The sequence below is a fragment of the Plecotus auritus genome (genome assembly GCF_963455305.1).
Source record: "Plecotus auritus genome assembly, chromosome: X".
Taxonomy (NCBI): domain Eukaryota; kingdom Metazoa; phylum Chordata; class Mammalia; order Chiroptera; family Vespertilionidae; genus Plecotus; species Plecotus auritus.
In genome coordinates this window covers 126,301,163-126,314,977 of record NC_137784.1, presented here as the reverse complement: position 1 = coordinate 126,314,977, position 13,815 = coordinate 126,301,163, and the positions used below count along the sequence as shown (strand labels likewise).

At 39.7% G+C, this 13,815-nt stretch overlaps 1 protein-coding gene across 29 annotated transcripts in view; it reads right to left on the bottom strand.

Moving 5' to 3' along the window:
* The window catches only part of FMR1 (fragile X messenger ribonucleoprotein 1), a 39,601-nt gene extending 27,264 nt beyond the window's left edge, over positions 1-12,337 (bottom strand). For all 29 annotated transcript variants that reach the window (XM_080653773.1, XM_080653774.1, XM_080653755.1 and 26 more), the window contains exons 1-2: positions 11,991-12,337; positions 777-829 (exon numbers count right to left, since the gene is read on the bottom strand). In XM_080653773.1, the coding sequence (XP_080509899.1) occupies positions 777-829; positions 11,991-12,041 (104 nt within the window). In that variant the 5' untranslated portion in view covers positions 12,042-12,337. The remainder of the gene's footprint in view (positions 1-776; positions 830-11,990) is intronic.
* Positions 12,338-13,815: the final 1,478 nt, after the last annotated feature.

The window sequence follows — 13,815 nt, the reverse complement described above, 5'->3', positions numbered from 1 at the left end:
ATATAGTCAACAGTGTCATAATGACTATGTGTGGCCAGGTGGGTGCTTGGGGTACCAGAGGGACCACTCTGTAAAGTGCAAGATTTTTCTGGCCACTTTTCTGTACATTTGAAATTGATACAGAATAACATTGAATGTAAAATGTAATTGAAAACAAGTTTTAAGCAAGAGACTGGTCTTCCCAAATAAAATAACATCTACATTACTGATACTTTTGTATAGCTAATATTCCTAGACCTATAAATATGATGTTTACTCATCTAGCAGAAGAAAGCAGAAAAGATCAGTTACCACTATTATTGAATATAAATACTAGTATATGTAACAAGTAAAAAATAAGTTAAGGGATAAACATGATTATTTCCAATAAAATATACTAGAAAACTAAAACCACTAATTTTAGATTTAATGTTACAAAACTCACATCAATTTTACCAATACCTGTGAATCCATTAATTTTCATCTTTTAACAATTACAAATATTCCTATCCAAACTCTGTTATTAATAGAGAAAGATCTGGTTTCTTTCTTCACATTCAAGGAAACTGAGATGTAAGGATCAAGATTATACAAAAGGAATCTCTGAGGTCATTAGCAGGAACAGTTTTCCATTGGTTTAATACTAAATTGTTCAGGAACTTCCTGGTCAGTAACATGAAGATCCATTCCTGAAAAACACTCAAACTAGACTTGAATTTTTTTAATGAGGAGTAAAAGGAATAATTAGCATAAAATATTAAAGAACCTGAACACTAAAATTACATCAAGACACTTACTTGTTTTCAAATGCAACTGTTATTGAATCTTCATGAACGTCCTTTACAAAGGCCTGTAAAAACAAACAGTTAAATTACCTTCTAAACTTGAAGATCTTTTGTTTTTAGTTAAATTTCACAGATACCAAAAAAAAAAAAAATTACACCGATACCAAATATTTTATATTTAAGAATAAAATGGAGCCCGGCTGGTGTGGCTGAGTGGTTGAGCATTGACCCATGAACCAAGAGGTTTCCGATTCAATTCCCAGTCAGGGCATATGCAGGGGCTGTGGGCTCGATCCCCAGTGGGAGGGGGGGCATGCAAGAGGCAGCCCATCGATGTTTTTCTCTCAATGATGTTTCTATCTCTCTATCCCTCTTCCTTCCTCTCTAAAATCAATACAAACATATTTTTTAAAAGAATAAAATGGAGATTTAAATGAAAGTTTGTTCATTTTATGAGAATAACTCATTCATGAATCACATCTATATGTAGTCACCTACTCTGTGCTAGGCCCTGGGAATATTGATTAGTTAAAACAAAACATGAAAAAACTGCTCCAGAGTTCAGCACCTAATAGGAGAGGTAGTGAGTACAAAGCTGGAGGTATACTTTAGGCTACAATTATTGGAAACTATAAAACTTGCTCCAGAGCCCTATGCCAGAGCCCTTAGCACAGCTGTTGTAACATATCTTTTTCTCCTTAATGTTAGTATCTATACTAATAATACAGGGATATGCAAATTGTCCAGGACGCCATCACAGTAACGACCGAACAACAGGCTGCGTGGGGCGACCAGGCTGGCAGGGGTGTTAGTGAGGGACTACCAAACAAATGAACAGCAGGCTGCATGGGGCGACCAGGCCAGCAGGGGGCTTAGTGAGGGACGACCAAACAACTGAACAGCAGGCTGTGTGGGGCAACCAGGCCAGCAGGGGGGGACAGTTGAGGGTGACCAGGCCAGCAGTGGGGGACAGTTGGGGGCAACCAGGCCGGTAGAGGGGGGCAATTGGGGGCGAGCATGCTGGCTGGGGGGGGACAGTAAGGGGCGATCAGGCCAGCAGGAGGGGGCAGTTGGGGGCGACCAGGCCAGAAGGGGGGGTAGTTAGGGGCAACCAGGCTGGCGGGGGGAGGGGCAGTTGGGGGTGATCAGGCTGGCAGGCAGGTGAGCAGTTAGGAGCCAGCAGTCCCAGATTGTGAGAGGGATTGGGCCTAAACTGTCAGTTGGACATCCCCCAAGGGGTCCCGGATTGGGAAGGGTGCTGGCTGGGCTGAGGGGATCCCCCCCCTCCAGTGCATGAATTTCATACACTGGGCCTCTAGTACAGTAATAACTAAATGTAATTGCAAAAACTGCAAATCTATATATACACAAGTATACTAAATTTTCCTTAACAACAATATACTTCTAATACCACTAAAATGCCCCATTACTAGAGTTTAATTAAATTCTCAATCTCATATGTACTTGGAGAAAAATATAGTAATATAAAGCACAGAGGTTTAACTCTTTAAAATCTGATACCACAATTGCTAGTAACCTACAGAAAGACATAACGAAAGTAATAGCTAATTATGGGGGGAATTACTTAATCAGTATGCTGTCCATAATTTTATAAAATGACACAACAAAAGTAACAGCTAACTCATTATTAAGAATTTGTTAATCAGCATGCTGTCCATAATTCTGTAAAATTAAGTTTTTTAACAGGAGCAGAATGTTTTGTTTTTGTTTTCTGACAAGTAAAGGAGTAGGACAAACCATAAAGAAACCCAAGGAGCTTTATATCTTAATTCATTTTATAATGGCTTGAGAGATTTAAGCTTCTTACTCAAATTTGTTCTGTACCTTTCTCTTCCGTAGTTTTTCCCTACCTGCAAAGATTATGGCCAAATTCTTCTGGCTGTAAAAGTCCCTTCATGACCTGGCCCCACTGCTTATCTCTCCAAGCTTCATCTTTCACATCCTTGGAGGTTGTGACCCAGCAGTGCTAAACTACTTGGGCCTCTCTTTGTAAAGGCTGTTTCTTCTTTCCAATTGTCCTTCCTGTCTTTTAACTTAGCTACTTCCTATTGGTCTTTTAGGTTTCAGTTCAGATCTCATCTTGTATTAGAAAACCCTGAGGACTAAGTTAAATTCTGTCTTCTTCATTCTTATACATCCTATGCTTATCACTTCTATAAACATATCCCATTTATTACTATTGCCCTTTTTCCCACTAGCAGCAAACTTTCTGGGGGTAAGGGCTCAGGTCTTGAGTGACTACTAAAAACTGTATGAGTAGTTATTAAGTGGATCATTGCCTAAGGGTTTCCAATGCTAGCTTTGGAGGAAAGGTATGTGTGTTAGAGGGAAGGTGTGTAGATGTGTTGATATGGAAGACACACAAGAAGATAAGGTTCCTATTGAGTTTTAAAGGAAGAATTAGCACAACAAAAGGGAGTGGAGGTTAGGGAGGCACAGGCCTAAGGGGCAGCAGGAACAAAGGCTTAGAATTGGAGAAATGGGTGTGGTAGAAGGGCCATTGCTTCTGTCTAAAGTTTTATGTTTGCATATTTTGGCAATACAGTTGACCTTTGAACAACATGGGTTTGAATTGCATGGGTCCACTTACACATGGATTTTTTTTTCAATAAGTACCTGTACTGTTTTCGATCCACACTGGAGACTGCAAGATGTAAAGGGCCTACTATGCATTCATCTACACAATTTTATACAGCAGATTTGAGCATCCAAGGATTTTGGTATTCAGGGGGAATTCTGAAACCAATCTCCCACAAACACCAAGGGAAAACTAAGTTTTGGGGGAGTCAAAAAAGTTATACACAGATTTTTTTAATGCATGGAGGTTTGCACCCCTAACCCCAGGGTTATTCAAAAGTCAACTGTAATTAATATTATTCCTTACTGTATATTAGATGCTGAAAATGTTAACTCCTTTAGTTAGGTAAGAGAACTTTATTACTGCTGGATGAAAAACTGTTGTCATTAAATCAGGTGTTTTTCCAATACTATTGCCATTGTGTAAAACTGTGCCATCCACCTTAGCAGCCACTGGTCATATGTGACTTTCTATATTTAAATTAATTACAATGAAATAAAATTAAAAATCAGTCTCCTGCTCATACTTGCCACATTTCAATTGCTCAATAGCCACACATGGCTTAGTGCCTACTGTAGGGGACAGTGTAAGTAGAAACTATTTCTTTCATTGAATAAAGTTCCACTGGACGATACTGATTTAAAAAATTTACAAATGTTGGGGATTATTTTCAAAACCACCTTAAAAGCACTCTGAAATCCATTATTTCATTGTTATATATTTTTTTCTATTTGCCAAAAAGATGTTGCACAGTTTAATCAGATTCATTCACCACATTTGTCTATTTCATAAATCAAACATTCCCTCAAAGGAGGAAGATCTACTACTGCTGTGACTATTTAAAACAAAACAAAAATGCTTTCAAAGGCTCTGAAAGCAATTCTTGATGTAGTGTCAGAAATGGTTTGAGTAATCATCACAGCCTACCAGGGCCACTGCCTTTGAGTTAAGGAGGCTTATCTGTATATAGATGGATATTTGTATGATTGTTCCAAAATCAGTCATCTTTGGTCACTGTTTGCATATTAAGTAAATACAGAGGCATGTAACTAACTGGTTTCTTCGGCACTCACGTCAAGAACTGCCTTCTATGACTTCTAAGGCCTTTTGCTAAACTGTCACTTCCAACGAGGGTCCCATCTTCTGTTTCTTATTATTTCTCCAATAACCCTCCTTTTGGCCCTATCCTTCCCTTATCCCAACATTCATACTTTCCCTTCCCTGGCCACTTCCAGAGCACTATCATTCCACCCACCACCAACTCGGAGAACTACATTTTGTTGTAATCCCTATCTATCTATATCAAGCAAAATTGGCGTTTGTGGAGAAGATAGTCAAGTTGGTGTTTGGGGAGGGGATTTCTGAGAGGTTACCAAAGAAGGCAGATTGAATGGGTTTGAATGACTACACAAAGGGAGCTGTACTGAATGAGAGTGAGGGCTCTTGTAAGACTCAATAAACTTAATGGTTAAAAATTTTGCTGTGAACGATATCTAGATTCAAAATTTTGATTCTACCACATCATAGCTGTGGAAATCTCCAAAAAGTGGTTTAGACCTTAGATTCCTCATTCATCTGCAAGTAAGGAACAGATACAGGGGAACAGGACCTGCCCTTTAATGTTGTTGTAATAAAATCACACATGTCCAGTGTCTAGCACAGTGGTCGGCAAACTCATTAGTCAACAGAGCCAAATATCAACAGTACAACGATTGAAATTTCTTTTGAGAGCCAAATTTTTTAAACTTAAACTTCTTCTAACGCCACTTCTTCAAAACAGACTCGCCCAGGCCGTGGTATTTTGTGCAAGAGCCACACTCAAGGGGCCAAAGAGCCGCATGTGGCTCGCAAGCCACGGTTTGCCGACCACTGGTCTAGCACAATGCCTGGCACATAGTTGTCATTAATTAATTTAGAGGTAAAGCATAGAGCAGTGGTTCTCAACCTTTCTAATGTCGCGACCCTTTAATACAGTTCCTCATGTTGCGGTGACCCCCAACCATAAAATTATTTTTGTTGCTACTTCATAACTGTAATTTTGCTACTGTTAATGAATCGTAATGTAAATATCTGTGTTTTCCGATGGTCTTAGGCTCTACAGCAGCGGTTCTCAACCTGTGGATCACGACCCACAGGTTGAGAACCGCTAGCAGGGTCGCCTAAGACCATCAGAAAGCACAGGTATTGACATTATAATTCATAACAGTAGCAAAATTACAGTTATGAAGTAGCAACAAAAATAATTTTATGGTTGGGGGTCACCGCAACATGAGGAACTGTATTAAAGGGTCGCGACATTAGAAAGGTTGAGAACCACTGGCATAGAGGAACACACTTTATAAAAGATGCAACCCTGACCGGTCTGGCTCAGTGGATAGAGCATTGGCCTGTGATCTGAAGGGTCCCAGGTTCGATTCTGGTCAAGGGCATGTACCTTTGTTGCGGGCACATCCCCCAGTGGGGAGTGTGCAGGAGGCAGCTGATCGATGTTTCTCTCTCTCATCGATGTTTCTAACTCTCTATCCCTCTCCCTTCCTCGCTGTAAAAACATCAATAAAATATATTTTAAAAAAGATGCAGAACCGTAAGTGCTCTTGCATTTCAGAGTTACATCTCAACAAAATCACATTTTTAAAGATTTAAAAATTGAGACAGAAAAATAAATGGCTATTTCCTCAAAGATAGATGGTAAATACTAAAAGGTTATTTAGACTCTGAGAAAGAAAAAATGCTATAAAAATCTTTGGGGTCTGAGAAAGGTGCTAACGTGCAGCTAAAGACAGACACAAGTTCCCCATCAGGGGGAATAAATAGGAAATCAAAAAATCATTATGGGATTCCCAACTTATTGGCAACTGGCCCAAAGAGACAATCACAAAAGTCATACTTACCAAAGTGTATAATGACTAGAAATCCAATTCAAATATTACATTATCAGGATGGATGAAACTAAAAAGAAAATCCATCCCATTTGAGTGAACTCTTACTGCCACACTATAACTCACACCCTTTGGTTAGTAAACTCTCTCACAAGTATGAGTCACCGGTCACAAGAGAAGTTATCATGTAGAGAAATTTCATTGTAAGCCCCTGACCACTAATAAATATAACCTCTATATTATCACTGAAGAGAGCACATACAGTGCAGTGATAATTCTCAATAGAGAAAACTTAAGAGCATTGCAAAATAATCGTTCAAAAGAAAACCTGTAAGAGATAGAGGATAGATAAAATATGTGATAAAATATGATTCAGCTGGCTGGTGTTGCTCAGTGGTTGGGCATCGACCAATAAACCAGAAGGTAACAGTTACATTTCAGGTTAGGGCACACGCCCAGGTTGCAGGCTCAATCCCTAGTAGGGAGCATGCAGGAGGCAGCTCCCTCATCATTGATGTTTCTATCTCTCTCTCCCTTCTTCTCTCTGAAATCAATAAAAACCTATTTTAAAAAATAATCTAGCCGAAACCGGTTTGGCTCAATGGATAGAGCGTCGGCCTGCGGACTGAAGGGTCCCGGGTTCGATTCCGGTCAAGGGCATGTACCTTGGCTGCAGGCACATCCCCAGTGGGGGGTATGCAGGAGGCAGCTGATCGATGTTTCTCTCTCATCGATGTTTCTAGCTTTCTATCCCTCTCCCTTCCTCTCTGTAAAAATATCAATAAAATATATATTTAAAAAAAATAATAATAATCTAAAAAAATTGTGATTCAAACCCAAGGTCTCACATATAAAGTTACTAAGTAAGCAGTTACAAAATAAGGGAATGGATCAACCAAAGAACTTGTATGCATATATGCATGACCCATGGACATAGACAGTAGTATGGTGAAGGCCTGGGGTGGGGGGCCAGGGCAGGCTAAAAGGGGTCAATGGGGGGATAAAGGGGGGCATATGTAATACTTCCAACAATAAAGATTTTTTAAAAAACAAAATAAGGGAATGAACAACAAAAAGGGAAAAGTACATAAACCTCATCAACAACCTTCCAACCATAGTGTATGTCCAGCAGTTCACCCCGAACCAAAGACAACACACAAATACAAAGAGAATATTAAAAGTTATTCATTTTCCTGTATGTATTCTAACTTAAAAAAAAATCCATACCGGAGGATATGTTTTTTATTGATATTTGAGAGAGAGAGAGAGAGAGAGAGAGAGAGAGAGAGAGAGAGAGAGAGAGAGAAACATTGATTGGTTGCCTCCGGTTCATGCACAACCAGGGAATTGAACCCACAACCTAGGTATGTGCCCTGACTGGGAATCAAACCTGCAACCTTTTGGTGCACTGGACAATGCTCCAACCAACTAAGCCACCCGGAAGGGGCTGTAGTCTAACTTTTGAATAGTTCAGTTCTATGTGCTCTCAATGTAACAAAAGCCAATTTCATAGCAAGGTCAAAGATTTCTAACTTTACTAGTATATTTCTTTAAAAGCATTCACACAAAGAATGACAGTGTAATATTTCAAGTTGCAAGAGTGCATAAAAAGGAAACTGATACATTAGTTGAACATTTTACATGTCATGACATCTTTGTATCAACAGTAAAAAATGGTAACATAACCTTGCAACTTACTTAGAGAATGCTAAGGCAGTGTTATAGTAATAAATACAATAAAAGATTACAGTGAAGTAAAAAAAAATGGGTAGGAAATAAAATCCAATTCATTTCTTCAAACTAAATTTCATCATTTCAGGAAGTCAGACTACCTGATCTCAAATCTCAGATCTGACCCTTACTAGCTAGTAATAGATCTCATCTATTTATAGATCTCATCTATAAAATGGGAACCACAGTACCTCAGAATGGGAGAATATTAAATAAATTAACAGAGGGAAAGCACCTAGAACAGTGCCTGGCACCTAGAAAGCTCTCAGCATCTGTTAACAGCTATCATAATCAGTAAGTACATTCCATAGTGGGCAGGAATCAGAAATCCAGTTACTACAGCACTGAATTTTGTATTTAATTCATTATTTGGAGGTTTTCAGAATGTTTGAGTATGAAGTTGGAAAAAACACAGTTTAAAAGGGGAAATAATGCATCCATAAAGACACTGAACATTAAAAAAAATATTTAGACTCTCAGAAGAAAAAAATGTAGTTGAATTGAATAATTTATTTCCTCAAAGTACAGAATATCACCGGCATGCAAAGTTAGGTCTAGAGACTTCAGAGGAAACATGAATAGTGCCTTATGCAAGTTTAGTAAAACAGTGATTTCTAGCAGGTTATGTAGCTGATATGACATGTTGGACCACTTATGTCTTCAGTTAAAAAAAAAAAAATTCCTGGATTGTAGATTTTGCCATCTTTAGCTGCTAGCTCCATATCACTATTCACCAAATTAAAGTCTATCCTAAGATTTCAAACTTAAAAACATAAAATATATTAAAATATAATTTAGCAATAAGAATGTAGTTTATTATATTTACACCATATTACTTATCAGTCAGTATATAAGGTGTCCTCCAAAAATGTATATACACACTTTGAATAATTATAAAGGCAGTGTTTATTAAAATACATTTCCTTTTCAAAATTGAGCTATCAACTGTTAAAGCGTGTATACATTTTTTTGAGAAACCCTGTATTTTCAGAAAACAAAAAGGTATTGTACCTTATGTTTCCAACATACGACTTATCCATTTTTAGTAATTTCCATACTAGTATACAAAACCTAGGTATCTTGGGATGTATTAGTACATTCATATTGAAATGACATACATTCTACATTTAAAATAGAGTTAATTCATTACTATTCTCAATATATAACTCAGCAAAAGGAAAACCCAATAACAATAACAACAAAACTCCCACTGCACAATTTTAGGCAGATGCCCCTATTATAAAGACTATATTTCAACATTATTCATTTAGAACTGCTTTGTAAAGATTTTGTGAAGTATAATGCAAGTGTCTTCATGTCTTAAATAACATAAGGTTCTATAAGTTGTACACGTGACTATCATTTTCTAAGTCAAAGAAATAGCTACGTGTAATAGTAGTGGTTTTGACAATTAATAAATCTAACTTCCAAATTTTTAAAAATAAACACCAGAGGGAAATATAGAAATGAGCTGTTACAATCTTAAGGTTTAGTTTTCATGGTTCTGTTAATTCTGCATCCTGAGCTTAAGTAATTTTTTAGAAAAAATAATTCAACTGTTGCCATATCTATCCAGTTTGTATTGCAAGGTTGTATAATGTGCTCACAGAAGATGAAGAACTGTCCCTTGTAATATGGTGGTTCTGTTAGGCAAATTAAAGTCTGAGTTTAATTATACTGAAGTTATTTTGTTTTTAAAACCTTTTCTATCAATTTAATGAACCAGGTTCCTTTTTTCATAAATTTAACATTTCTCCACAATAGTTTATTTTTATTGGTCTTTATTTCCCATCTTTTCTGCCAATCCCACTGGACAAGCTACTTAGTTTACTTTTGTTTTACTTTTATAACTCACAACAATGTCCTATAAAAGTTTAAACCTTTTTTCATTATAGAAACTATTTTTCCACCAACACAGATCATTTCAGGTTTTCTTAAAAATAAACCTAACTAAATAAAACAGCAATTTCATTACACACATTTGTTCAAATTTCCCCTCAGGAAACTATGGGATAGGACAACCCATTCTTTTTATTCACCTTCAAATTAAGCAACTTTGTTAAAAAACAACTGGGATTGATAGCAAAGACAGAGGGCATTTTTTAGCAGCCTTAATTCACTTTATTTTTCTTGTATAAAAATATGTGGTGGCTTCTTATACTCCAATCGGTTTGCAAGCAAAATTATGGGTACAAATCATAGGTTGCTGGAAGAAAATGATAAATCCTTCAAGCGACTAGTCGTCAGGATGTGCTATTTGCCCTGTATAGCAAGCAAACTCCACTACAAGACAGTAAGAGTGGCATCCAATCTAAGCTAATAACACAGATCAGAATATTGTTCAACCATTAGCCCCTGCTTATATTTATTTAATACTTAGCACCACAAATCTAGTAAGCAAAACTCCCGATCTTGGAACCAGAGAAAATTCTACACAAACTAGCAGATATTATGGACCCCTGAAATAAATGCAATCAAAATTTTGACTGCAGAGTCAACAGAAACCATTTTATACTGGTGAGACTTAAGAACATAAATGTTGGGTTATTTCTTCCTCCTTTTACAGCAAAATGTTTTATCTTTTTGCTAAAAGTATGGAACACTTTATATACTTTACTCGCTTATGAAATATGGTGATTTCCAAGTATCTCCATAAAATTGGTAAACACATATATAATTGAGTCAACTGTTTATTTTCCTTCAGCCAAATCAGTCTCATTTGAAACATTTAAGTTGTTCTATAATAAATTTAAGAATCATGCTGGACAATGGCAACAGCTACTTTACATGCTTCCTGTCATACACACCTTCTAATGCCAAGACTGTAGTAAGGTGAGATATTACCTGCAGAAGTTACAGAAGGATACTGAAGAGGAAACAAGAATTTATAGATTACTAGATCTAGAGTTAGTGTGTAACAACAAATGCACTACTGATACCTCAAAATATTTTTAATCCTCCTTTTGAAAATGTAAGATATTAGTTGATTTGCAGTGGCATAACTTAAAAAAAACACACAGTAAAACCATCATGCCTATTTAAAACCTCAATAATACAATCCACTGCAACACTGCACATTCAGAATGACAGTTAAGTATAAAACAATTATTTTTAGTCATTTTTAAAAATTCCCTATAACATTCAGTTAATTTCCTTAAGTTTCATAGCATATATTCAGGTCTTTGGAGGGTTAAAATTTTGTTTTTTAAGTGGTAGAGTAGCCAATGTTTTTAGTTACTGAAGCATCTTTATTCCTGAATTTGCCCACATTTATAACGAGGTTGAGGGGCCACGAATATTCAAGATTACTAACTTCTTTAATACATTACTCGGATATGTCAGTGTTTTCCTGAAAGTTTTGGATCTAAAAATCTCTTCTGAAATCTACAAAGAGAAGCCACTAAAAATCAGTTGCCATTGTGATTTGGTAGTGGCTACAGCTTCTTACTACTCTTTCTTCACATCCCTTGCCCAGAACAGTGGAGCTCTCCGAAGTCCCAAAGCTGGACCGAAAAAGAGAAGCCAAAGGAGATATCAAACCCTCTGCAAGGCAGAAGGTGGCTCCACAGAAGCGCCCCCCCCGCTCCTCAGCAACTACCATCACGTCAGGCCCTGATCCCACTGGGAGAGGATATTTAGGAAAAGAGAAATAAGCCAGGCAGTCCCTTCACATAGATATCGGCCCTTCCTACAGGGATCTCCAACCTGCCGCTAGCCAGCGCCCATCCCCAGCTCTCCCTGGCGGGGCTCAGCCCCCAAAAGGGGACCCTCTCCACCTGGTTCGCTTCTCATTCTGTTAGGCGCCAGGGCCGCTAACAGGAAAGGAAGCGAAGCTCGAGGGGCTTCCTACAGGCCCCAAGTCCGGTCCTTCCCTTTTAAACAACATCCCGCCTAGAGCGTCCTGGCCCCCAGGGCGCAGCACTAGGGAAGAGGGCCCCAGGCCTGCCTCCCGCCGAGGCCGACAAGAAAAGGGAGGGAAAGAAGGGCGAAGATGGGGCCTGCCCTGGAGCCAAGTACCTTGTAGAAAGCGCCATTGGAGCCCCGCACTTCCACCACCAGCTCCTCCATCTTCTCGACGGCCCTGCTGGCACCTGGAGTCCGTCCTGGAGAGGTGGTCTGCGGGCACTCGAGGCCCAGCCGCCGCCGCCGCCGCCGCCGCCGCCGCGCTACCACACGCCCCCCAGCAAAGGCGCCGCCGTCACCGCCGCCTGCTCTCACCGTAGGCTTACGGCCAGTCGGAGGCTGCCCCTCACCGGAAGTGAAACCGAAACGGAGCCGAACGACTGACTGAGGCCAAAGGCTCTGGCCGTTCCGCGTGTAAACAGTGAAACCACGTCACGTGATCGGCACCGCCCCTCCCCCCCGCCCACCCTCCCTCAGGGTTCGGCCCCTCATCCCCGCCCTCTCTCTGCGCGGGCCTTGGGGCGCGCGCCTGCGTACAGCCTGAAATCTGCTGCATGCAACCTGAAATCTGCTTCGCGCGCGGACTTAGGGTTCCTGGACTCTGAGGAACGCGGGAAGGTGGGAAGGGCGGCGACTAGTCGTCTGGAAGGTGGAGGTCAGGCCGCCTAGCGTCTCTGGGGGACAGCTCGAGTGCCCATTCCTGTATAGAAGGGCAAATGGAGGCGTGGGAAAGGGCCTACCATAGCGATCAAGTGCATTCACTTAGAATCCTGGTGGGCTTGGTTTGGAGGGTTTTTTGTTTGTTTGTTTTTGAGTTTTGTTTTTTTAAAGTGGGGCAAAGCTTGACTGAGGTGAAGGTGGAGTGTGTGTGTGTGTGTGTGTGTGTGTGTGTGTGGTCAAGAATAAAGGTGAATCATTAAAGAAGACTTTGAACTAGTAAAAATGGCAACTACAATGAGAGTAATGCCACTTCTTCCCCAAGATATTTTGGGCTGTCCTGTGGATACATCCTGTGTTCTCTGAGGGGCAATGGATTGTGGACTGGGCCATTGGAAATGTTAGTCCTTCCACAGACCCAGCACTGACCCATGTACTTCCCTTGATTTAGTTCCATAGTTTCACTTGACATACAAAAAAAAAAAAAAAAAAAAGAATGTGTTAAACACTTGTTCATTTACTTGCAGCTTATTTCCCTAAAGAGTGTGGTGGGCATGTGTATTGCAGCAGTCAGGCAACCCATCCATAGGGGCCCATGCACCTATTTCCTTGCAGCTCTTCCGCCTTACCCTCCACAGAAGAACAAACCCCAACTTTCTCATTCCTACTACTGCAGTATAATTGGATCCACCTTAACCTAGGTTTCTTTTGGAAAGCTTGTATCCAACTGAGAAGTTTATTAAGCCTCTACCATATGCCAGGCACTATGCTAAGTGCTAATGAATCATTGGTGAAGAAAAAGAAAGGAAGAAAAGACTGTCAGCATTGAACTTGGATCCAGAGGCATAGATGGACAGAAATCAAATGATCAGAAAAGTTAATGTGGAGTTGCAACTGTGATAAGAGCTATGAAAGATAGGTACACCTATGATAGTGGAACAGGACCCAGTCTGGGGTGAAGGAGGGGTGGCCAGACTCCACCTGGAATATGACCAGTGAGAGTTAAGTTGTAGCACTGAGTTGGGGTAGCCAAGGTGAATTGTCCCAAGTATTAGTAAGTGCCCCAAAATGAAAGGCATCCTTGGGCCTCCAGTTCTCTTCCTACCCCATTCCTAGCTAGAGCATCAGTGTTACTTGAAAAAGCAACAGACCAAGGGTCACATTTCTTGAGGCCACAGTAAATAGGAATGACTTATTGGACTAGGGCAGTGGTCGGCAAACTCATTAGTCAACAGAGCCAAATATCAACAGTACAACGATTGAAATTTCTTTTGAGAACCGA